Source organism: Pempheris klunzingeri, chromosome 10, assembly GCF_042242105.1.
Source record: "Pempheris klunzingeri isolate RE-2024b chromosome 10, fPemKlu1.hap1, whole genome shotgun sequence".
Lineage (NCBI taxonomy): Eukaryota > Metazoa > Chordata > Actinopteri > Acropomatiformes > Pempheridae > Pempheris > Pempheris klunzingeri.
The window spans coordinates 1,216,198-1,241,790 of record NC_092021.1 but is presented as its reverse complement, the minus strand read 5'-3'; the positions used below and the strand labels follow the sequence as shown (position 1 = coordinate 1,241,790).

At 43.8% G+C, this 25,593-nt stretch overlaps 1 protein-coding gene across 1 annotated transcript in view; it reads left to right on the top strand.

Annotated features, from left to right (window-relative positions):
• dgkh (diacylglycerol kinase, eta) overlaps positions 1 to 23,542 on the top strand; it is a 47,763-nt gene extending 24,221 nt beyond the window's left edge. Inside the window, exons 5-29 of the mRNA XM_070837625.1 lie at positions 114 to 246; positions 3,404 to 3,510; positions 3,781 to 3,906; positions 5,279 to 5,381; positions 7,658 to 7,820; positions 7,930 to 8,038; positions 8,324 to 8,545; positions 8,884 to 8,975; positions 9,269 to 9,368; positions 9,505 to 9,808; positions 10,111 to 10,242; positions 12,305 to 12,439; positions 12,588 to 12,705; positions 12,878 to 12,988; positions 13,358 to 13,454; positions 13,719 to 13,826; positions 15,326 to 15,439; positions 15,528 to 15,662; positions 15,777 to 15,937; positions 16,039 to 16,144; positions 16,774 to 16,866; positions 17,359 to 17,478; positions 17,711 to 17,816; positions 19,246 to 19,376; positions 23,363 to 23,542. Coding sequence (XP_070693726.1) covers positions 114 to 246; positions 3,404 to 3,510; positions 3,781 to 3,906; positions 5,279 to 5,381; positions 7,658 to 7,820; positions 7,930 to 8,038; positions 8,324 to 8,545; positions 8,884 to 8,975; positions 9,269 to 9,368; positions 9,505 to 9,808; positions 10,111 to 10,242; positions 12,305 to 12,439; positions 12,588 to 12,705; positions 12,878 to 12,988; positions 13,358 to 13,454; positions 13,719 to 13,826; positions 15,326 to 15,439; positions 15,528 to 15,662; positions 15,777 to 15,937; positions 16,039 to 16,144; positions 16,774 to 16,866; positions 17,359 to 17,478; positions 17,711 to 17,816; positions 19,246 to 19,376; positions 23,363 to 23,449 — 3,213 coding nt within the window. The 3' untranslated portion in view covers positions 23,450 to 23,542. The remainder of the gene's footprint in view (positions 1 to 113; positions 247 to 3,403; positions 3,511 to 3,780; positions 3,907 to 5,278; positions 5,382 to 7,657; positions 7,821 to 7,929; positions 8,039 to 8,323; positions 8,546 to 8,883; positions 8,976 to 9,268; positions 9,369 to 9,504; positions 9,809 to 10,110; positions 10,243 to 12,304; positions 12,440 to 12,587; positions 12,706 to 12,877; positions 12,989 to 13,357; positions 13,455 to 13,718; positions 13,827 to 15,325; positions 15,440 to 15,527; positions 15,663 to 15,776; positions 15,938 to 16,038; positions 16,145 to 16,773; positions 16,867 to 17,358; positions 17,479 to 17,710; positions 17,817 to 19,245; positions 19,377 to 23,362) is intronic.
• The last annotated feature ends 2,051 nt before the right edge of the window (positions 23,543 to 25,593 follow it).

Sequence of the window (25,593 nt, the reverse complement as noted above, 5' to 3'; positions counted from 1 at the left end):
TTGTAAGTAGATATGTCGTTGTGTGTTTATTGTCATGATGTAGTGCAATGTGCTTGCCTCTCTGTGACTGTCATCCCAGTGCTGCCAACCTGTTTTAACCTCTCCTTTGCCAGACGGCACAGTTTAATGTGGAACATTTCTCAGGGATGCACAACTGGTACGCCTGCTCCCATGCACGGCCCACCTTTTGCAACGTCTGTAAAGACAGCTTGTCTGGGGTTACGTCTCACGGCCTCTCCTGCGAAGGTAGGTAGCACACACAAACACCACACAGGTCTCTTACATGATGCTGTTTTAACCCTTGTCGGTCTACATCTCGTCACTAGCTCTTTTTGCAGCCCTAGTAGTATTGATCATGTTTGAGCAACAGTCCACGTGGAGAGTAAAAGAGGCAGAATGCACTGGCTGAAATTCAGTCTGGGAACCTATCGCTATCCATGTAGCTTTTTATTAACTTTTAAAATGTTCTATTTGCATTCATATGCAGACAGCTGTTTATAGAGATCAACCGATTAGCCCAGAAGAAGGAAGTCTTGGCTCTGATATCCGTTATCCATTATCCATTATGCGGATGTCTGCTGATTACACTGGTATCATCGAAACATGGGCCCGTGCCCCCTCAGGTTGAATCACTGTCAGTGGGAATCTAATCCAACTGTTTGCCATTAAAGCTGCACAGAATAAATATCAGTCTGTATCTATATGCTTTTATGTCATTCTGTACTGACTCAGGCCAGTCAAACTTAATTTTAGCACGGTTGGACCAAAAATAAATACTGTGAATGACGAACATCGGCTGTGAAAGAACAGAGAAGTGGGGTGTTAAGGGTAAAGGGGGGGTGACACGCGAGGTTGAGCACCATCTGCATATCCTTTTGTTCCAGTTTTGCTAGTGTTGTCCCGTGAGTGCATACGTACGTACGTACGTGTGCACACGTCTCAGTCCGTTCCTGCGTTTGCATACACGTGTACTTGGTTGAATGTATATGTATGAAGGCAGTGAGAGCCTCTCCACTCAGCGCTCACTATTCCCTACAATGAGGTCCTCTCATATTCATAAAGTAAAGACAGAGAGATGGAGAGCCAGAACAGCAGCGTCTGACTCTTGATTCTCCACACATACACGCTCCTTTAACAAGCAATAGGAAGATGAAATTAAGTTTGTTGGACCTTCATCAAAACATGGAGGGGAGGACTCAGTATAGTCACTGAGCTCCTAAAGACATTTCTTTCAATGATTCATTAACTCGTGGCTGTTTTGTTTACTCTTACTTGTAGATTAAACTATAGATCCACACTGAGCTCTGACGTTATTCAGAACAATCCAGTAGGAGGTGACGGATGTGTAACTTGGAGTGCCGGCAAATGAGAGACAGTGAGCAGGGGATGGTCGCCCGTGAGAATGGGAAACAGTATGTGATGGTAGAAAGAAGAAAGAGAGAAGAAAAAGAGAGCCGGAGAGTGTCTCTATTAAACATCGAGAGGAGCCAGCCAAATAGTGTCACAGCAATCAGCCCGGCTTAAATTTCCCTTCGATTTCCTGCACAGGACGGCCGGTTGGGATTGATTTGTGCGACCCAGCCTCAAACACACACACACACACACACAGTACGCCGTTTTGTCTCTATTTCAACCTCACACAAACACTCACAGGCCTACACACAATGTTTTCCTTCCAGTGTGGTTTGTGAATGCTCCGGGTACGGCTTGGCCATCAGCAGGCAGTGCTTTCACGTCCTCTGAATTCTCTTAATGTTCTGCTAATGCTCTCTAACAGCATTTAGCGGTAGACTAGATTGAAACATCAATTGTTGCTCCCGGATATGACTTGTATATGTGTTTAGACTGCCTAATGACAAGACTATGTTTGTGTGTGTGTGTGTGTGTGTGTATTGAGCAAAGGTGGGTGGGGTGTCTAGAAGCAAAGTTCCCCATAGTTCTGACATTATTCACGAGTCTGCTAAGTGCCTCACCCTTTGTGGAGAAGAAAAACAAAAGCAAGAGCGGTCTCCATCTGCCCGCACATCTTCATAGGACATATTCAAGCTGTATTTACATTCCTCTCTTGTTTCTTGTTCAGATCAACCTGCATTAAGCACATTAAAGTCAGTCGGGCAGCAACTGACTGTTGCCTTCTGTTTAATGGACAGATATGAGAATTGGATTGATTTTGTCATCTAACTTTGGGCAAGAAAATGAATATGAGTATTTCACTAAGCACATTCCTGTATGAAGCTCAACCAGAGTGGAAGAACGATGGCTAACGAGACAGCTAGTGTGGGATGTTCTGGAAGTTTGCTTGTATTATCTCAAAACATGAAGTCAGGATTTCTGGACATCTTTAATACTGTTGTCAGTACAGATCCTGTCAAATTCCTTAATGCTCCTGATTTTTCTCCTTTTTTTTAAATGATGCTTTAATGCATTTTCCAATCTGCTCAGACTTTACTGTGGCTCTCATGAGATTAAAACATGCGCCACATGTACAAGGCGAATGACAGGAGTAGTGGAGCTAAGAGAAACTGTAGCTAAACTCTTCTTGGAGGTCTTCTGGCTTCGTGTCAGTCCGTCATCACACAGGATGCTAAGGGTGGCTGGCGAATGAGTGGGAGGAAAACCGTACAGTATTGGCCATCTGGTCTGCTTTGTCTGTGCTAATGTGTTGAAGTAGTGAGATGAAGCTGCTGAAGATTATGGCGGAGCTGCATTTACTTTCACCTGTCCACCATTGCACAGAGCAAAGTGACTAATACCACAAGACAGGCAGGCATGTGTGTACATTCTGTGAGTCTCTGTCAGCACCAGAGACTGTACAGATGTGTGGTTTTAACACAGTAATCCAGACAGTACCGCAGATAGCTTTTCCTGGAGCTGGATCAACCTGTGCAGGGTTTCTGTAGCCTGTAGACTTCTTGTTGCTGGTTACAGATAAATGGATTGAGACCTGTGATGTGGAGCTGAGTCTGTTAGATATGTAAGAGCAGAACAGGCTTAGTGAGGTTAGTAATTACGCCCTCTGACATCTCATTAAGGCGTGATCTATTAGAACGCTGTACTTTGCAGGGTGTGTCTGTTTCTGAATCACACATCAGTGTCCAGGGTTTTTCAGCTTGGGATGAAAAATCTATTGAAATCTATGACATTTTACATTTTGCATACAATTAGGATGGAAACTTTTTCAAGTGACTTCTCGTATTTCCTCAACATACCCAGCCTTTAACTAAATGTTATAGGAAATACATTTCTTTTAGAATGAAATACTGTTCTGTTCAGCCAAAAACAGCTCATAACCATTAACTTTATTCTTGATTTTTATTCCTCAGCTGCATCCGTCTGATAAAGTGCTGTTAAAGGTGGAAAACATGACAGACTGATATGCGTGGTGACCGTTTGTGTCTTTCAGTTTGCAAATTCAAAGCCCATAAACGCTGTGCCGTCAGAGCCACTAACAACTGTAAATGGACGACCCTGGCATCCATTGGGAAGGATATTATTGAGGATGAGGATGGGGTACGTTCATTCATGTATTCTGTATGTATTGTGTGTTAATGCACGAGGTTGACGTGCTTTCGGGAGCTGCTAACAGTGCAACAATTTTAGAAGGCTAGTTTTCTATGTAGAGTTTGATAGCTGTGATGAAGGTACATGAATGCATTTCAACACAACTTTTCTTTGTACATGAAAATAAGAGGAAAGTGCTCCTTAAAGAAATTACAAAAGTTAAGTGTTTTCCATTTCTTTAACTGTGTGTGTGTGTGTGTGTGTGTGTTGAACCCACAGATTGCTATGCCTCACCAGTGGTTGGAAGGTAACCTGCCTGTCAGTGCCAAGTGTGCTGTGTGTGATAAGACATGTGGCAGCGTACTGAGACTGCAGGACTGGCGCTGCCTCTGGTGCAAAGCGATGGTAGGACGTCAGTCACATATGCTGCGTTACATCAGCATTTAAACAAGCTTGAAATGATAGAAGACGTTGATCATTTGAATTAGAAGATTAAAGACAAGGAAGAGCTGGACTTTAATGGGACTTGATTGTGTGCACATTATTGATGTTTGCATTATACACTCCTCACTAAAAGTGAGGGATATTCAGCTTTCAGGTGAAATTTCAGGATGAACCTAAAATGCATTCTAACCTTTCCAGGTGAACTTAATGTGACCTTCTCTAAACCTTTGAATGCACATGTCCAACTGTTCAGTGTCTCAGTACTTTCTGCACCAGCTGCTGTTCTCTAACAAGAAGCTTCACAGCAACATTCACAACAGGTTTGATCCATGAATCCACCAATACATTTCCTGCTTCAGTTAGAATTGGTATTTAAACAGTCCTCCTCATCCTGCTGTTCACATTCTGACATCATGAGACCAAGACGACACCTAACAGTTGATCAGCAGCACCTCAACACTGGAGGCTTCAAACAGGAAGTCCTCAGACGGAGGTGTTCACTGAGCTTAGAGGGTCACAGAGTGTCATCAGGAGGTTGGAACAGTGATACAGAGACTGGAAGAGTCACAGAAAGGAGAGGAGTGGACGTCCTTTGGCCACGTCCCAATTTATTGAGACACTGAACATGTTTTGTTGTGGTCTACCTACCACTGTTGGTAGATTTTCTTCAAATAAATAGTTTAAGATGAATAAATCACCAGTGCATGCTTCTACTTAAATGCCCTACTTTCATGATATAATATCACTGTAGCATTCACTTTTTACATTTTCCATATATTTCACCTGAAAGCTGAATATCCTAACTTTTAGTGAGTAGTGTATATGCTTGTGACTGCTGGAAACTGCAGTTAGAACACAACATTTCATAAACACATGCCAGGCAGGCTGTAGCACTGTTTTCCATTAGACACGATCCATCCACTCAATTTATCTTTCCACTTTTTGATCCTTGTCAAGTAATTTCTTCCAGCTCTGGCTTTGTGTCAAAGTTGGTACCTAAGCAGCAGAGAATGGATGGATGCTGCTGGAGTAATCCAGGCTTTCACCAACAGCCATTCTAATAAAGTATTCCCTCAGAGTCTAAGGATTACAAACTCTGCCCTTTGGTCTGTTTTATGTGCTGCATGGCCGAATCTGTCACACACATACTGCTGTCCTGTAGCCAGATGTTAAATCAACCATTAAAATAATGTAGGAGACATCTAAAAGGCAGATAGCATGTAAAATCATCATCATCAATCATTTATTTGTCTGAGATCTATATGAGAGAAAAGACATTTAAGTCTTGAATCTTGTGAAAATGTTTCCGTTGTATCTGCTGTTGTTCTTCTAGGTGCACACAGCGTGTATGGACCTGTACCCTCGCAAGTGTCCTCTAGGGCAGTGCAAAGTCTCCATCATTCCCCCCACGGCGCTCAACAGCATCGACTCAGATGGTAGGTGCCCCACACACACACACATACACACACACACACACACACACACACACACACACACACACACTGACCCTTATTTTAACCTTAATCACCAAACAACTATTTTGACACTTTTAGTTTTGTCAGTTGTCAAAGAAGAACGTTCACCATCTAAAATGGCCCCACAAAACACTGGGCACCGTACTGTTGGTGTTCTCCCAGTTCTCTGTATAATACAAGGGCACACAGGCCCCCTTTCACTCCTGCAAACTGCTGGAGAATGTGCTGAAGAAAAGGAAAAAGACAATATTATTATCGTCCCTTTGGGTTTTTGGTCTCAGCGTCAAATCCACACTGTTTTATTATCTTCCTTATGAGAGAGAGTTCCAGGGTATTGGTGTGTTTTCCTGTTTCTTGTATAGCGAGGTGGTTAAAAATAGCCCTATCTGACAGGTTGGCTCACACCTTTCAGAGGGCTTAAAATAGAGTGTGTGTGAGAAGAATTCTGATTAGATGCTTCCCACCTTCCGTGAAAATGGACACACACACTTGTGCACTTGCGACAGTACACTAGCATGCAGACATCACAGAGGAAGAAGAAGAGCTCTGCAGATGGCCAGAAAGCACCCTGAGGCCCCCCTCAGGCTTTCTGTTCCACATTGTATGTCTTTGTATATACATGACAACTATGTGTCGTTCTCTACCTGTGTGTGTGTGTGTGTGTGTGTGTGTGTGTGGGTGTGTGTGTGTTTGCCAGAACCCACATTAAACCCATTTTAGATGGAGATCAGCACCTGCAGGACAGACTCATATAAGCATGTGTGATTGGATTACTGTTACTGAAGCCAATTGCTGGGTGTCTCCCTCTCTCTCTCTCTCTCTCTCTCTCTCTCTCTCTCTCTCTCACACACACACACACACACACACACACACAGCACAAAGAGTCTGTGAAAAACTGGCAGCGGCTGATTGGTAGATGGATAAAAGTGAGGTATAGAAAGGTAGAATCCAGATAAAAGGAGAATAAGACACAAGCAGAAAAAGGAAGAAGAGTGAATCAAGTCAGATATATTCATTTTCTCTCTCTGTCTCTCTCTGCCTCTCTCTCTCTCTGCCTCTCTCTCTCTCTCTCTCTCTCTCTCTCTCTATCTCTGCCTCTCTCTCTCTCTCTCTCTCTCTCTCTGCCTCTCTGTCTGTCCTTCACTCTCTCCATATCCCCTCACGTTCCCAAATGTCGGCTGGAAAGAGGGGGAGTCTGGTTGTAATTGGCTGGGAGACAGACTGGAGCACGTGCTAGAGGATCGTGTCTCTCCTCCCCCTTCTCCCCCTCCCTTCCTCTCTCCTTCTCTTCCACTCCTCCTCCCTCAATCCATCCTCTACTGACAAGATCACTGAGAGAGAGGGGGGGGAATAAAATGGAAGATGGTATACAGAGAGATTAGAGAGCAGAAGGAAAAGGAGAAGGAGGATGCAAGAGAAAGGAGGGAGTAGTTAGCACTTCCACACGCCTGCATATGGTGGAAGCCTTAATGTGCACAAAGCTGTCAACACAGTGGGGGTGTACAGATTATGCTTTAAGCACAGAAACCTCTTGTTGCATTACCTCCCACAGATCGGTGTTTATGTGAGTGTGAATTCGTGCTTTACTATGAAGCAAAGCACTTGTTTTTGGCATGTGCTGTGCTCCCATGAGTTATTATGCTCAGTCTCACACACACACATAGACTTTGATGATGTTGTTTCATCTCAGCTACTGCATCCAGTTTAAGCTGGAACCTCATTATTGGTGAGGGAAGGTTAAAGGAAGTCGTGTCGAGGCTATTCTATATCACAAATCATAAATTGGCAGCAAGAAATCTCCTCAAAAACCCTCTCAGAGGGAAAGAAATGGCAGAAAGCTCAAGAAGAGGAACAGCGGAGGGATCGCCCCACCAGGACAGACAGACATTCAGTAGACCAACATTGTAAAATTACAGAATGGACAATCAGGATGAGAAAATTATTCATAGATTGTAAACACATATGAAGAATCTGATCCGCCAAACACACCTGAGCCACAAGACCCCCTCTGCACCAGGGAGACCTGGAAAGACGACAGACCACACAAACACACAAGAGGCACATTTCAGTCAAATAGCCTCACATGATACTTCTCCTCCTGCCACCTTAGTGGTATCCAGCTCGTTGGTTTGGTCTGATGTCACTACAAACAACCTGGAGAACTGAGATTCTGTCTGTGATGCTCAGAGCGTCCAACAGATATTCAGTTTCTCCTTTTTTTCTCCGTTTCTCCTCAGGCTTCTGGAAGGCCACCTGTCCCCCGTCATGTGCCAGTCCGCTTCTGGTCTTTGTCAACTCCAAAAGTGGTGACAACCAGGGAGTGAAATTCCTACGACGCTTTAAGCAGCTCCTCAATCCAGCTCAAGTATTTGACCTGGTCAACGGGGGGCCGCACCTTGGGTGAGGAAAACAGCTTCTAGCATACTATATGGTGCAGTAATGTTGCTGTTGTTGAAATCTAACGCCATAAAAGTGAATAACTCTGTGTGTGTGTGTGTGTTTTTGTTAGTCTGCGCCTGTTTCAGAAGTTTGACAACTTCCGAATCCTAGTGTGTGGAGGCGATGGGAGTGTCGGCTGGGTCCTCTCAGAGATCGACAAACTCAATCTTCACAAACAGGTACTGTAATAAACAGTGTGATGCTACAACACAGCTGACAGTAGAACTTTGAGTATACTGGTGGGATGGTTATTAAAAAATAAGTTACAGTCGCCTCCTGTCATAAACATATGAGGTGGATATTTCTGGCAGAAGAGAGTCACCTCTGAGTAGATAGAAAATGATGTGTCTGCCCTTTGCCTTTGCTCCAGGAGGTCTTACATAAAGACACAGACTCATTCTACAGACGCAGACATGCATGCAGGCATTCCCTGGTGCCAAATAAACCCTCTGCATGTGTTTCAGTGCCAGCTGGGGGTGTTGCCACTGGGCACGGGCAATGATCTGGCACGGGTGCTGGGCTGGGGCCCTTCATGCGACGATGACACCCAGTTGCCTCAGATCCTGGAGAAGTTGGAGCGAGCCAGTACCAAGATGCTGGACCGCTGGAGCATCATGACTTACGAGATTAAGATCCCACCCAAACACAGCTGCCCCACCACGCCTGAGGGAGCCGACGACTGCCAGGTACTCACAAGAGTCGACAGATATTCACACGCATCAGTAGACACGATCAACCCCAGCAGGTCTTCCAGACAGACAGACAGACAGACAGACAGACGGACAGACAGACAGACAGACAGACGTGAGGAGGAGGTAGTTGAACACATGCTGGAAACAGCACCTGACATTTTCTGTTCATCTTCACCCTAGCTTAGGTTCAAAACTGGACAAAGGAATAGACATTTCCTCACAGCATGTCTTTCTCATGGTATACCTCTAAAACTTTGCAGTGTTTAAAGGCCCGATGGGAAAAATCTTCCTGTCACACGTACTCTTAGCATTTCTCTGTGTTTTCTCTCCAGTTTCACATTTCAGCCTACGAAGACTCAGTAGCTGCTCACCTCACAAAGATCCTCAACTCTGAGCAGCACTCTGTGGTCCTCTCCTCTGCCAAGTAAGCGTTTTTAACATACCAGCATGACCCCAAATAGGCGGTCTAAAATCAACACAAAATAACCAATTGCAGCAATTAGGGACAGCTCAGAATTGCTCTACTGTAAATTTCAACAACTCGTTTTTTGCTGTCATCTGTCCATCACAAATGTCCCCAGCATGACCCCAAAAGATGGAACCGTTCTTATAGGGGATACCGTGCTAAACTTGATGTTTATTGGCCTATTGTTCAAAGCAGAGCTGTAAGTTGTCATACATTATGCCGTGAATCACTAATGTCCTCATATTTCTTAGGATCCTGTGCGAAACGGTGAAGGATTTTGTTGCCAAAGTGGGGAAGGCCTATGAAAAAAGTACGGAGAACGCTGAGGAGTGCGACACCATGTCTCTCAAAGTAAGCCTCAGAAACACACCTATGCCAAAAGGCCCCTCCCTTCATATTCAATGTCTGCCAGTCCGCCATCATCTGAATGCTGCCACAGCATCCTATCTAGCCTTTGTGTGTGTCTCCTCTCCTTTGTGCCCACCAGTGTGCCATCCTGAATGAGAAACTGGACTCCCTCCTCCAAACCCTCAACACAGAGTGCCAGGCTCTGCCACCACTGCCCCACTCCACTCCCCCTATTGTAGAGGAGGAGCAGGAGGAGGAGGAGGAGGAGGAAGAGGCCAGTGAGGAGAGCCTGACAGAGCTGAAGGAGAAGCTGGAGGAGGAGGAGACGGAGAAAGGAGGAGGAGGTTCCCCACACCAGCTGTTCAAAAGCAGGGAGCAGCTGATGCTCAGAGCCAACAGTCTAAAGAAAGCCGTGCGACAGATCATAGAGCAGGCTGAGAGAGGTAACACGCTCTGACTCATAATGGAGGGGAAACCTACCTGAGTCCAACTGATTCTATGAAGGAAAAGAAATAACCACCATTTCAGCCTGCAGTGTGTTTGAACTGTTTTGCAATTTAACGAGGAGCAGGTTTTTGGGAGGAAAAAGCAGAAATCAGTGCTTATCTGAAAGCAGAATTGCATTTGTTCATGCAGAAGCACACAGAGTGAGAAACTTATAGAAGAATGTCCTGTACTTGCAATGTGTTCATGAGAGTAATGTGTTCTTCTCTGCCTCTCTCCCTCCGGTGCGTCCGTTATTCAGTGGTTGATGAGCAGAACGCCCACACAGACGACACCGAGCTGCCGTCCCCCCTGGAGTTCAGGAAGGACAGCGAGGAGGAGAACAGGGACAGTGAGAAGGACGAGGACACCAAGGAACTGGAAGCAGTGCCATGTAAGTGCACCGCTGCGTCTGCTGCTGCTGCTGCAGGTCTCTCTTTCAGATCTCTGACCTGGTCCCATTTGAATCCGCTTGCAAACCTTTTACCTTCTCGGCTCTGATGCGTTTCCATCCTGGACCTTTTCCAAGACACTTGTCGCCTGTCCAGCCGTGTTTGATTTTAAAGTCCTCCACTTTGCCAGCTGGCATTGTTCTCAGTGACTGCCATTTTAAAGACAATTGGATTTAATTAGTTGTTAGAGATGATAAACTCAGTAGAATCTAGCTGGAGAGAAGAAAACATTGCTATTCCCACCATTTCTGTAGAGAAGCATTGTTAATGGTAAACATAATATTGTAAAAAGGCTATAAAAGAAGATTGTTTCTTCACTTTGAAGTGATATATGTAGATGCAATAGGAGACCCCCCCACGGGATTCGAATGACGCCACCTTGTGGGTATTATACTCCCTGCACCGCAAAGAACCAGACACATAGTTAATGGAAAAAAGTGCTGCTGACGCAAATCATGTTTCCTGTCATAAATAAACTGAAGGATTAGTGCTAACAGTGCATGGAGCTGCTCTCCTGTGATATTCCACCTCCTGCACTAGGCTGAGCTGCTTCTCTCTCCATCTTCAGTCTCCACAGCAGTCTATGGCAATGGAGAACTTCCTAAATTATAAAAGATTGGAACACTGTGCACCTATAAGGCACCTCTTTATATGCCTCTTTATATGTGTCTGTATGTGTATGCATCTTTGTATGTGCGTGAACATGCATGTTACTGCGTGTAAACGTGTAGTGTGCCTCTATGTGAGAGTGTGTGCATCGGCCACAGGATGTGTTATTGTCTTAGGGGCAGAAGCTCTTCCTGTTTATCATAGGGCTGCTTCCTTCCTTCCACACATTTTCCAGCCGTTGGAGGACGAGGCGGTATCAGTCAAACCCTGTGCTTTGCATCCTCTCCTTGTTTCCTCTTATTGCCTCCTCACTCCTTCCTGACTGAGACACAAAAAGCACACTGAGCATGTAGAGGAGGTGAACAGAGGGGAGTGTTACTCATTACTCATACCATTCACTGAATCAAGAGAATCATTGAAGTAACAAAATAACGAAAACTAGATGTGAAAAAACATCTTGACTGAGATAAAAATAAAAACAATGCTTTATAAGTCATAAATCAACTAAAACAAATTCAAATGATGGAGAAAATGGCCTTAGTTCTTATCTTTGGCAGCGGCAGAAGTCAGAAGAAAAGCACCTAAAGTCCTAAAAAATGAAAACTAATGAAAACTAAATCAGCAAACCTTTTAGAACAAGTTAAACTGAACTGAGTAAAGTCGAAACAAAACAGAAATAAAAGCCGATAAAAACTGTAAACTATAATAACTTTGCAGTGAATGTCAAACACCCACCCTGCCACTCTTGCATGCAAAGTTGCAAAGTTGCTATGTGGCAAACACACTAGCTGAAAGCTAGACGGAGGGAAAGGCACCGTGAAGCCGTACTTACTCAGGGGCTGTGGAACACTGTCAGACTCAGCATGCAGATTTTGAAATGAGGCAAATATTTTGACAGACCTGTCAACATTTCAAGTGTCAGAATACTCCTGGTACTCTGCACTTCAACTCTCGTGCTTTAAACGTGGCACCTTGGGTGCTTTAGTCTCAAAATGTCATCATTGTGGAACGTTCACTATATCTAACTATTTTTTCCTAAAATCAGATCATACCACTTACCTTTTATACATCCTTGCTTTTATTCTGAAGGCCAGAATTGTCTACCTACAGTCTTATTGCTTCTGGTGGAGCGCAGCTATGCTAATGAGTAAAAAAAAAAAAAAAAGATCATATATTATTATCAGTATTATCAGCTTTTACTTTCCTAACATATTTGTTTCTTTTGCTCTCAGTGTTACATCATATTCGTAGCAGCTGCCGCCATGGGTGGTAGCACATTAAGAGATAATGTCATCGTGCACGTTCCAAGGAAGCAGGAACACGAACCAGTGATATTAAAAGATGTTCAGAAAAGACTCACCGTCTTGTTCTGAATTTTTCTGTCTGTGTGTCCAGCTGCTAAGAGTCCCTGTTCTCCAACGGAGAGGAGGGTGAGCCGCAGCACCCAGTCCTGTGGCTCCTTCACCATCACCCCCTTCACCACCAGCAAGGAGAACCTCCCTGTACTCAACACACGCATCATCTGCCCTGGTAACACACACACACACACACACACACACACACACACACACACACCCCGCCTTAACGAAACACACAAGGACAGGATTGCTCCTACATTTCAGCTCAGCCTGGTCTGACACAAGGCTGTGTGTCTGTATCTGTATCTGTGTGTGTGCAGGCTTACGGGCAGGTCTGGCTGCCTCTATAGCTGGCAGCTCCATCATTAGCAAGATGCTGCTGGCTAACATCGACCCCTTTGGTGCCACGTCCTTCATCGACCCGGACCTGGACTCACTGTAAGAGCTGATTGTGTTTGTGTGTCTCCTCTCATCTTTGTCACTGTGTCCTTCTCGCTCTGTCACCACGTGCAGTTCCTGCTCCATATCTCCTCCTCTCTGGTTTTCCTTGATGTATTTGTGTGTGTGAGCATCAGCTTACCGACTGTTTGTGGGCTGTTTTTCCACCCAGAGAGGGCTACATGGAGAAGTGTGTGATGAACAACTACTTTGGCATCGGCCTGGATGCTAAGATCTCCCTGGAGTTCAACAACAAGCGAGAGGAGCATCCAGAGAAATGCAGGTGAGACCCCGGGCATCTGTCAGCCGTCAAGAAACAGATATTCTCATCGGCCATCAGCCATCAAGGGAAGTTTTAAATAGTAAAAGCTGCTCCATCGCCTACATTTGTATTTACAAAGCATGTCTTATGATGGAAATGTCCAAACTCAGATGTCATCAGTACTGGCTGATGTACATGTTCAGTCATATACTACAAGTGTTATGAGTAATCAGGCTGATCTTGCATGTTCTGAAAGAAGAAATTCAATGGTGCCAAATAGTGAGCCAACTGCACTCCTACCGTCTCTCTGTCCTCCAACCAGTCAGTGCTGCGACAACAGCATTTTTAGCTCTTTTCAGGTCATCTCACCCTCTGCTCCCTCCCACACAGGAGTCGCACCAAGAACATGATGTGGTATGGTGTTCTGGGCACAAAGGAGCTTCTGCAGAGAACCTACAAGAACCTGGAGCAGAAGGTCCAACTGGAGGTGAGAAAGGACGGAACAGCAGAGAAGACTTGTCCGACATGGTCGTGTCATATGATATAACTCGGAAAGCCAAACTGTATCTAGCATGCTTAGTTTTTACAGTGAGTCTTTACATCTGCTGGTTATCTATTGACAGCTGGCAGCTGAAGGATAGACCAATCAGCTCTTGGTGGAGAATGATTTAGATGCGTGAAACTTCAAGAGTCAGCATATAACACTATAATCTAAAGTGTAGTATTATTATTGGTCACTTGTCCTCCCCAGTGTGACGGCCAGTACATCCCTCTGCCCAGCCTCCAGGGGATCGCAGTTTTAAACATTCCCAGCTACGCAGGGGGGACCAACTTCTGGGGCGGCACTAAGGAGGATGATGTGAGTATGTCCACTGTACACAGACGTTCACACAGAACTTTGTGTAATGTTCCATCCTGCGGGACAGGCCCTGGTAGGAGACTCCACCTCGCTCTCACTCTCTTTGTCTCTCACTTTCTCTGGTTAACTGTGGAAAGACAGCCGGGTGACCCTGATGGCCTGGAGGTGCAGGGGGAGGTTAGAGAGATATTTGTGGTTGTTTGTTGAAGGCTCCGGGCACAAAAACTGCTGAGGGATTGGAGTCCTTTTGCACACGCACCCACGCACGCACTCATACCCCTTAGTGAGGCCCTGCAGAGGTTACCCTTGGACACTCACACATAGACTATGTGCATTTGGCATTATGTAACTGTTTCACCAGAGAGGAGAAAACAGGAAGAGAACATTTAGTTAATGTTAGTCATCACACACACACGCACACATTATAATACACTCATTATATTTTTTTGTTTCATAATGCACATTATATGTATCAACATTTGTCTTGAACTGACCTGCTTGTGTTGTGATGCACTCATTCATTTTGATGCATTGCAGCTGACCCGTAGTTTCACATTAAAACAAATTCATTTTATTTGAAAATGTAGTGGAAATTCACTTTATTGACCAAAAACCAATGCTAAAAGTGAAGATCTGACTTTTTTTACCATGTGACCGCCTCTTCTTTACAGAACCTTTAGCTGAACGTGCACTTGGTTCCATCTAGTGGCATGAGCCCCACACAGCAACACATCTGATCATGTTCATGATCAATTTAGTTTTTATGGTGAAATCTTACTGACCCGCGCTTCTTTTGCCGAGCCTCTGTCTTTCTACCAAGGCAGATGCTGACTCCTCATTGCTTTGACCTTTTCACAGGCAGTTTGTTGGCAGAGATCAATACCAGACTTGTTGGCAGCCTCTTCTTTCAGAAACAATTTGTTTTTCCAACTAAACTGAGCTGATGGGGCAAAAATGTCTCCTGTGTGGCAGATTCTTGATATAAATATAGAGGAAGGATGTGGATATGGGTTCACAAGTCCTCCCTGCCACAACTACATTAAAGGACAAGGCTGGTGATAGTTTATACTTTTCTACTGTCGAAAATGTCATACACAGACCATCCTGCTGTTTCCTATGGAGCCAAAGGTTTGTTATTTGCTATAGATGATGGCAGAATGATTGTGATTATACAGGCCTCTGCTTGTGGTCTACATTTGACATTACTTCTACAATAATAGAATAGATCACATCTGTCACTCTGTTATTTGTTGCTGAAGTCCTTCCAGGATTTTTCGCGAACCAGTCAGAGAAAAATTAGTGACATACTTGACATTAACCAACATTAAACATGTATGTTGTCAGTGGGAAGGAAGGAATTTGACAGGGTAGGGACACTGAAAAGTATTGAGAGACAGATTGACGGCTGCCCTGTACTTCAAGATGTAAATGACTGGTTGACAGAAACAACGTTGCTCAACACTTGTGCAACTGCTGAATGTCGTGACTGTGTTGTGCAGATCTTCTGCGCCCCATCATTTGATGATAAGATCCTGGAAGTCGTGGCTGTGTTTGGGAGCATGCAGATGGCCGTGTCCCGAGTCATCAAACTGCAACATCACCGCATAGCCCAGGTGAGAGCGCACGCCGAAGAACAATATGAAAAGACAATACTCCTTCACACGCATGCACATCTAATGTAAGTCTTAATGCCCCAATCAGTGTCGAACGGTGAAGATCACTATCCTGGGTGATGAGGGGGTTCCCGTTCAGGTGGACGGCGAGGCCTGGATCCAACCCCCTGGAGTCATCAAGATCCAGCACAAGAATAGAGCTCAGATGCTCACCAGAGACCGGGTGAGAAAGTCTGGAACGTTTGGAGAATAAAATGAAGTCATGCTGGTAGATGGACAAAGCTTTACAGGAGCTGCTTTTCATGATCTGTATTTCTCCTCTGATTTCCCCCCGCAGGCATTTGAGAACACGCTGAAGTCATGGGAGGACAAGCTGAAGTATGATAAGCCTCCTCTGCGGCCTCACCTCTACCCACAGCAGTCTGTGGATCTGGCTACAGAGGAGGAGGCTGCCCTGGTGCAGATGTGCGCCCGAGCTGCAGAGGAGCTCATAACAAGGTAAACATGTACTCCCATGAATATCAGGTCTCACTCTGATATATGAAGAATTTTTTTCCCTACGAGTCGTGCCCACCGGTGTGTGCTCTGTCCAATCACAGGATATGTGAGGCTGCGAAGACCAATGGGCTTTTAGAGCAGGAGCTGGCTCATGCCGTTAATGCCGCATCTCATGCCATCAACAAAACACACCCGAAGTTCCCAGAGGTCAGCGACCAACACAAATCACACACATATATACTGGCTCCCAGCACTGGGGTGTTGCTGTGTCATTTGCAAAGCTGCATTTTAGAGTTTAAGACCTTCAGTTTAAAGCCTTATTTCTGGAACAGGCCCCCTAAACTACAGTTATGATTCAAACCCACTTGTTGGACCTCACTCACCTCTAGGAGTCAGTGGATGTATGGTTACCTGTTGCACATATGGTTTATCTAAAGTTGAGCGTCATAAAGTGATGTTGTGATATTTGAATATTTCAGAAGTGTAATGTGTTTCTCTATGTACGGTGTCTCTTTTTAAACCTCGACAGAGAGCAGCATGTACCATATGTATGTAAGCAGGCAGGTAAACCATATGTGATTTCAGTCTTAATTGACAGGCTAAACTACAAGCAGTAGGTATGAAAATGTGAGATGTCCTTAGGACAATGACCCAGTGCTGTTTTATGTAAAGTAGACTGAAATATTATAATTAAAACTGCCAAGCCAAAGAAAATGTCTTTTGTTCAATGTAATGTTATTTTCTGATTTAGTAAGTAAAACCATGTACAAGTATTCTGGCACTGTTGTGTTTGTACATGTTTGACTTCATATTAAATAACTGTGTCCCGTTTCCAGAGCCTGACTAGAAACACAGCTATAGAGGTGGCCAGCACTGTCAAGGCTCTGTACAACGAGACAGAGTCTCTCCTATTGGGCCGAGTCTCTCTGGTGAGTTATTACTGGAGACGTTATGCTTATATTTCATGACTTTTTTAACTATTATCCCATATTATTTAAGTCTCATTTCTGTTGTTCTCCAGTTGAGTTAGAATTTTAATAGATAGATAGACAGAATGTACCAGACTGACCTTGATTGTAGTGCTTTTGTTGTGCAAAACATATTCTGAAGTTTGATTATAGATACACACCTTTGCAAACAACACCCACAGCTGTTAGATTACCATAACATCACTACAGGAACGTGCTGTCTGTGACGCACGAACCTAACAGCAAATCAGAAAAGGTTACGTACTTTATGATGTCCAACAAGCATTTAAAGATGAGATGAGTCATGAGCCCAGCGCTGCGAGTACTTTACGTGTGACCAGAATGAGACCAGAATAAACTGCTTGTGAGACCAGAAGAATCAGGAAGGCTTCTAACACTCCTTACAATATGCTGCATGTAGTTAATCTCACCTTGTGTTTTCCCACTTTGCAGCAACTGGACCCACCGGAGGAGGAGCAGCTGTCCAATGCTCTGCAGACTGTGGAGTTGGAACTTGGCAAACTGGGAGAGATCCCCTGGCTCTACCATATATTGCAACCCAATGATGAGGAGGTAAGCAGCCCCAGCAAACACTGACACACACATGAACGTGTGCTTACACATTGTGTGTAGTATTTGTACAAAGTAGATGACGTTACCAGCATTCTACTTTACTCCTGCTCCTCACAACTACAGTAAGAGCTGTCTGCACACATATACTGTAAGAGGTGTAACATGGCTCCAGGTAACGGGAGAGCTGAGTAGCTAAATGAAAGGCTATAGGTTGACTGTGCTTATGTACCAGGACCAATCTCTGGGTTACGGCAAGAGGAACAGTCGCAGCAGCATGTTTCGCATAGTGCCCAAGTTCAAGAAGGAGAAGGCCGCCAAGAAGACGAGCCCACAGTCAGGTAGGGCTGTGCCCACTCTTCCCTCAGCAATGAGCACACTGGACAGACAGGCTGCTTAAACCTGCTCCGGAGGGGGAATCAGTCAGTCTGTCCCATCTGCCACGGGGATTTACAGGGGAACAGGGGATCATTTACACTGCCTGCTCTGTCTGCCTCAAACTCTAGTTACACTGCCTTTTATTTGAAAGGGTGGCAGCATCAAAGCAAAAAGCACTGGATGATAAAGTGAAAGTTTGATCATCGCTGCTGCTGAAATAGTTCAAAATGACATTTGCTTTGATCATAATTTGACATTTAAGTTCTCATAGTGTTCTCTCAAGTAGCTTCGCAGCAACAGAAATTATTTGTTAGGATCAAATGGCAACCAGGATGCTTAGCTAGATCCTTTGTTCGGTCATCAGCACCGTGCAGCTGACCACTGTGCTAAGCATTTACACACACACACACACACACACACACACACACACACGCACACACACACACACACACACACACACACACCGAACAGACTTGGTTCTCCACTACCATCTTATTACAATCCATGCTTAAAGGTACAGCTGCTTTATACCCCCCTGGTAGAAACACAATGAATGGGTGTGTGTTTGAGGTGTTGTATCCCACAGTCTGATCCCAACCATCAACTTGCAACCCCCCCCCCTTCCATTCATGCTCTCATCCACGTGGCTTCAAAAGGCGAAGTAGAAGAACGAGGCTGCATCAAGGGAAAGCCTGCAGGGATCCAATATTTCATTTGAACATAAACCAGCCAGAAGTCAAATAATCTGTGTTGCATATTGAACATTTAAAAATCAAGGAGAAAAAAAGTAAATATCAGATTTCTAGATGACTAAACAGTCCGCGCTAACTCGATGTTGCTAAGTGGATTTATGTGTCTGTACATAGTAGGAGTCCCGTTTGTATGTGTGGCAGTCAGGTCAGGTTCAGGAGTGTAAGCCCCTCCTCTCATCATGGGCTGCTTCCTGATTATTTGGGCTGTATCTCCTCAGGCTTCTGCCCCCCTCCACCTCCCACTCTTTCTGTGTGTTCTGATATTGGTTGATAGTATGCATGCCCACGGCCTTCCTGGAACAGCAGTGGCTACTGCCTTGTTCTGACCAACCTTTGGCCTGTGTCAAACTCCTCCGTCCTCCGCCAGCTGCTGCCACTGCTCGCCCTCTTTCCTTCCTTCCTTTCCGATACTCTCCCTCCATCTTCCCCATTCTTTCCTTCAGTGATTTACCACACTTTGTGCCCATCCGTGAGGTTGTGTGTACGATGACATATCCACTTATATGTGCTGTGAGAGAGAACGCACGAACGGGATGAGCATCTGAGTAAAGTGTGAGAGTATTTGGTGTCCTGTGAGACACCCTGAGCCTCTCTCTGCTCTGCTGCGTGTGTGTGCGTGTGATTGTGTGTGTGTGTGTAGTGGAAAGATGGGGCCCAGAGGAGGTGGGCACCTGGCTGGAACAGCTCAGTCTGGGGGAGTACAGAGACACCTTCATCCGACACGACATCCGAGGCTCAGAGCTGCTGCACCTGGAGAGGAGGGACCTGAAGGTACGCACACACGCCTGTTACACACCTCGATCCCTCACTGAATCTGCGTGAACCCTCTTGTCAAACCACAATCAGCTCTGTCTCTCTGTTTCCTCTTGGTCTGCTGTATTTCTTATGCTCTTTAACCTGTTAGACGTCTCCCTGTTTTGCCGTCTCTCGTGCTGCGCTGCATTGCTCTGCTTGGCTTCCTCTGTCTGACGGTTGCTTGGTGAAAGAGACTCTCTGTTACCCACTAACACTATGTATCTGCCGAAGAGGGGCGGTCCTACAGCTCAGGGGTGGGCTGGGAGCGGCTGGGAGTGGCTGGTTGTCGAGGGCTAGAAGCGCTAAGTCAGACAGTTGAGATGTAACTCAGGTTGTGTGACACGGTGCTGTGGAGTGTACAGGATCAGACGCTGACACATGCTCACATGAATTTGTTCTGATGCTGGGATGTTTGTGTGATGCCTTCCTCCACAAAGTGTAGATGTATATGCAGCCGTTGTTGTGGAAACGATGTTTTGAAGGAAAAACATGACGGAGATGGAAAACAAACCCCTTTATGGGGCGCTTCAGGAAAAAGCATTCCTATTATCCAGTTGTCAGGAGGACCTGCACTCCTTCTGACTGCAGCACAAAACCATTCATCGTTTTTTATCCTAAAAGAATCAGTTAATCGGTGACAAAGCCTCAGAGCCTCAGACTGGATTTTTGGAGCTGATAATGCAAATGCATAATATAAAACCAACATATTTTGATCACTATCTCTTGAATGTGATTATTAAAGAACTGTGAACCCCCTCACTTGGGGCGCCAACTCACTCCCAACCCGAAAGGAGCATTCCATCATTTTCCAGCAGAGAACCATAATAAAATCATTATAAAATGGTTATATAAGTAAGATTAAGTAATACACTGTGAGTGATGTGCGTGAAGAGGTACTATGATACTTGACATCATTATAAAATGCTTTTTAATGTGTTATGATTATTGTTATATATTTTTCCACCTTCTCAAATATGAATATTTGCTCTCCGCTCTGAGAAGTGATGGTGGAAATTTGTACTATTTTTGGACCATTCATAGACTAAACAATTCAAAATAAATGACAGCCTTGGATTAAAGATAATGTTAAGGACAGTTTTAAGTGACACATGTGGAGTGTTGATCAGACAAACTAAAGGGAAGAAGAATGATGCCTTTAAAACCAGCACAGTTAACTAGACTGACAGCACCAGGAGGATACGACTCATTAATTAAGGTTAATGACTTTTCACTGTGTCTTGGTTTACACAGTGCTAATTGCATAGTGCAATATTGAGGGAAACAATTGGCAGAGTTCCTTTAAAAACCACAAGGTGGATTAAGCTTTTCTCCCCTCTCATTTAACAGATCAGCACAGTCCTTTCCTGATATCTTTATCCAAAAGCACTGAGTTACTAGGGCGACAGCTGAACGTGTCGTCTTCTCTCCAACAAGTCAGGCAAAAGTGGTGTTTGGAGCGTCACGTTTTAATGAGAGGCCCTGATATTTGGTGCTGCACACCTAAACATGTTTTTTTTGAGTTGTAAACCAAATAACACAACTGTATTGTAGTGAAACACGTTAATACTGCTGTGGACATTGACATTTCTCACTAAATAGATCAAAATCTGCAAATAGATCAAAATCATTTAATGTGGTAAATCAGAGAGAGAGAGAGAGAGAGAAAGGGGGAGCCAAGCTTTCTCTCTGAGCTCGGGACATTCCTGGGGCTGGAGCCAACAACCACAGGCCTCCACCTCACTAATGTCCACTTCAGGGCTCTCTGGAGGGGAATAGCACAGATATAGAAACATCTCATTGGCTGCCGCTGCTGCTGTGCGTCATGGCTATGTGTCTACATGCCCCGCCATATTGGGGAGGGCAAGATTGGCTAATGTGTGTATAGAGAGATGTGGACTTCACTATAAAATCCACAGTAACTCGCTCAATTCTGTGCCGATTTGTCATAAATGTGAGAAAGGAAAATCAACTCTACACCAAAACAGTAACCCTGTGAAATCACACAACTTCTACTGGGACATGCAGACTGTGATCTTTGAACAGGAAACATCAAGTGTAAATTATTCAGAATGTCAGCTCCTGTGATTTTTCAACAAAAGTTTAGATTTATAAATCTGTTATACTCTTATGAAGTTATTGTATTAATAATTGAATGAATTCATTAATGAAATAAACAAGTGCATTTGTTCCTTAGACTCCAGTTAAAAGAACATCAGTCCATCACACAACCGCCCAAATACTGTAAATCCATAATATTTCATTTTAATCTTCATTAGTTTCCTTAACCCTTTCATGCATAGAGCTCACTACAGTGTGCAGCTATTCAAAAGCTGTTTTCTTGTATATGCATGAGTTTTGATGGCACATCAGCCACTACATTGGATGCTACTGCATCATCTCATACACTGATACCCAGTAGGAAGCCATTGCAAGTAAAAAGAAAAAAAAAAAAAGAGTGAAACCAAGATGGCCGACAGACAGCCAGAAACACCAAGTTGCGCATTTTCTTTCTGTTCAAACCTTCTAGAAAAAGAGACCCTGCAGGTGAGAAAAATATGAGGACGTCAAGTAACATCTGAGGAGTCATGCAATTGCAAAATTTTCCAAGTATTGATTTTATATTGGGAGGAAATTATGATTAATCACATGTCCACTGAAGTGTACAACAGTGGTTATATTTCAACTACTGGAAAAATGTAAAAATATCTGTATAAAATTTGGGTTGAAAAAACAAAATCTTGCTTTTCATGCCTAAAGATGAATAAGAACACAAAAAAATCCTGACTGAGGTAAATAACCGTAGCTCCGACACAATACTGTACTTGAGTATAGTAGAGGAACGTTATTACCAAAGTGATTACAAAGCATCTTTATGGGTGACATGAACTACATTTCAGTCCATTCAATGATTGTTGAGATGTTTCTAGACTGTAGCTTTTGTATAAAGATGGACAGCAGGACGGCTCCCCAAAGGTGAGGCCAAACACCTGGATGGCCCCCTGGTGGCGGGCTGCCCCCTCCATGTTAGCAGATGGCACATGTGCCAAACTAAAGCACTAAAGTAAATGGTAAATAAAATATGGTATCATGCTGATGTATGTTCAAGTGTTTACTAATACATTAGTTATGTGATCCTATAACCTAACTTATGACTGAGTCAGATGGGTGCTGATGGCACCTTGATAACGCCGCTCCTGTCCCCATCACTACTGCGCACACTTTCCCATATCTGGGATATTTTGGCTTCATTTGTGTACAGTGGGAGGAAGTGGAGACATGTCTTTCATATTTATATACAGTCTGTGGCCTGAAGTAGAGAGGCCAAGAAGTATTGCTATTCGCTGAGCCATGTTGCTCACTTGTCTAAAAAAAACCTTCATGATGTACAGAATCTTTTTCATTCCTCCAGTTTAAGTAAAAGGGAAATTTCACCACGTTTCATGTGGATGTCCGATCATGTTCAGATGCATTGCACATGTGATTTAGAAACCCAACCAACAAGTCCTTTGAAAACCTGCTCAACTTGTAGAGTTGGGAGGTTATAACAAAGTTCAGTATACAGAAAGTCAGAAACGTGGTTCAAATACTTTGCTTCAGTCAGAAAACTGAAAACAAACGACAGCCTGTAGTTCTACTTTGCCCCGACCATCTCACTGTATACATCACATGACAACAACAGATTCAGCAACTGCACCGAGACACAGAGAACATCAGCAACAGCTGCAGGCGTATACCCCTAACGTTAGAAAATCAGCAAAATAGTCCTTTAAGTTTACCACTGACTCCTCTGTTAGATATTATATGACATGGCCAGGTGAAGCCTTTGAAGGGAAAGACTAATGATCACTAATGACCCTGAATGCATCATCCTGACGGCCAGTGTTGGGTGATAATGCTTAACCTTTGCAGACCTTGTCTCTATGGTTGGTTTTTAATGCGTTGGTCTTCTCGTTTCTCCTCAGGATCTGGGGATATCGAAAGTGGGTCATATGAAGAGAATTCTCCAGGGAACTAAGGACCTGGCCAAGACCTCAATGGTTGACCTCTAACCTGGAAGCGGACACTACCAGAGAAGGGACACAAACGTTCCCCTGACATCATCAGTGGAAGAGTTTGGGAGCACCAAAGACAGTGAAGGAGAAGATGGGTATTCAAGGAGCGCTGGATTCTACCCCTGTGCTCAGAAAGCCTTTGTGATGTTGATAACAAGATACAGTGGCAAGTTTGTCTGTGCTTTGGTGCCAAATGACAGCCGAGGTAGCTGATGTAAGTGTAAAAGGACGTCATGGATCTCCACAGAAAAGCCATTTCTAAGTTAATAACCATTCATAGCACACAATCAGGTATGCAACTAACCGTGCTGTCGGCAGGTGACTGTGTAGTGATAACAAGCAAGAAGCAAAACCATGAGTATGGGGTTTACTTTCAGTTAGTGTGTAAAGATGTGCTGTTTGCTTCACATCACAGAGCTGCAGATGCATTAAAGCGACCTTTAGGTTTCAGCAGCGCTGCTGTTCAGTGGAGACAGACGAGACAGACGTGCAGCATCACAGTCTAGGCAGTAATCTGGAAGGTGTGGTGTCTGAAATCAGTGGGATATTGTCGCATGCTATGCTTGCTTAACTTAAGATATGTTTAAATGCATGATTAGAGTCTTGATTTTTTTTTTCTGTGTGCAAAATAACACTTGAACAAGTTTTACATGACTTAAGTATTATGATGCAGTTTGTTACTACTGAAAACATCCTGTTTTGGTCTAAATCAAACTTTTTTTCTAGCTTTAATTTATTTTGTTTGCATGATAACGGTGTGTCCGAGACTTTGTGCCAAGTGCCATATTTTCAGTCATTTAGTGCAAATTGTGCTTTATTGGTAGACATCATAAGGAGTTTTTAACAAGCTGTTGATGAGGTATGAATATATGGAGTTAATATCTGTAAGGTGACACGTTCTCTGTGGATGTGAAATCCAGTACCAAAGTGAATGTCTAAGAAAACATGATCATCTGATGACTTTGTTCACATCGCATCTCTTAATTTAAGGTTAGGTCTTAATTCAATATAAGGTGGGAAAAAGATTAGTATTAGTCAGGCAGAAAGTAAATCTGTTGGTCTGACGCCAACCACGTATACTGTAGGGTTGGTGACTTTTTTAAGGAATACTTAGAAGGCACTTTTTACTTCTTGCTGTATGCAAGTGCAAATACTCATATCATTACATAGAATTAACAGTTCACCTCAACTTTTAAACTTTTGGCAGTTTAACACAGTATTTAACACTTTAACCTGAGAATAGGAGTTAGATATCCGTTTTAAATATGTAATAGAGCAGTTGACCTGCAGCCTGCATAGCATTGTTCAAGTGCAGCTTTTTTCCTTCATATTATGAGTGAGAAGTTGATAGAACACTAGTTTTACTTGGTTTCTTTTAAGACTGGTGGCATTACAGGGTATATTTCTATATGTGATGCTGATAAAGTTTGTGTGTGTGTGTGTGTGTGTGTGTGTGCGTGTGTGTGTGTATATATATATGCATATGCACTGTATATACAGTATACCAGTGTATGCAAACAAACAATGTTTGTAAGTGTTGTAGTCTATTGCATTTGTAGATTGCTGACATGGCATGCATTGTCAACAGCTTACACTTTTGATTGTGTATATTACACCATAACAATTGTGTATTGTTGAATCTCTTGTATATGATAATGCTGTTGTATTCTAATGATGGTGCAATATTTTATCTCTTGTTTTGATACTGTCTCTGCATCTTTCCGACATGATGTTTCTCAGTGGGGATAAAACCTTGAAAGAGTTTTTTGTACATGTGCTCCTCCTCAAGGTCTGGGGATTAGATTTTAAAAGTTAGCCCTGTAGACAGAGTGCTTTTTCATACGGACTCCAAATTTCTTCCAGCGGTTCACTAGTTTGTAGTTTTGCTCCTCTGTGCTTCCAAGATGATACACTAAAGTAGGACTGTGTCAGTGAATGAGTAGAGTGGGCAGACATGACTGTTGTGTTAATATGTCATTTGTATCATATTGTGTTTGGGTATGTCTGTCACAACAGTGGCATGTTGTACTTATCAGCAATTGTATGCTTAACATTGCCAACTAATTCTATCATTTCATTTCACATCGGATAATTTACCCCTTTGAAGAATGGTCTTTTTCCCTCTCAGAGTAATATCTCTA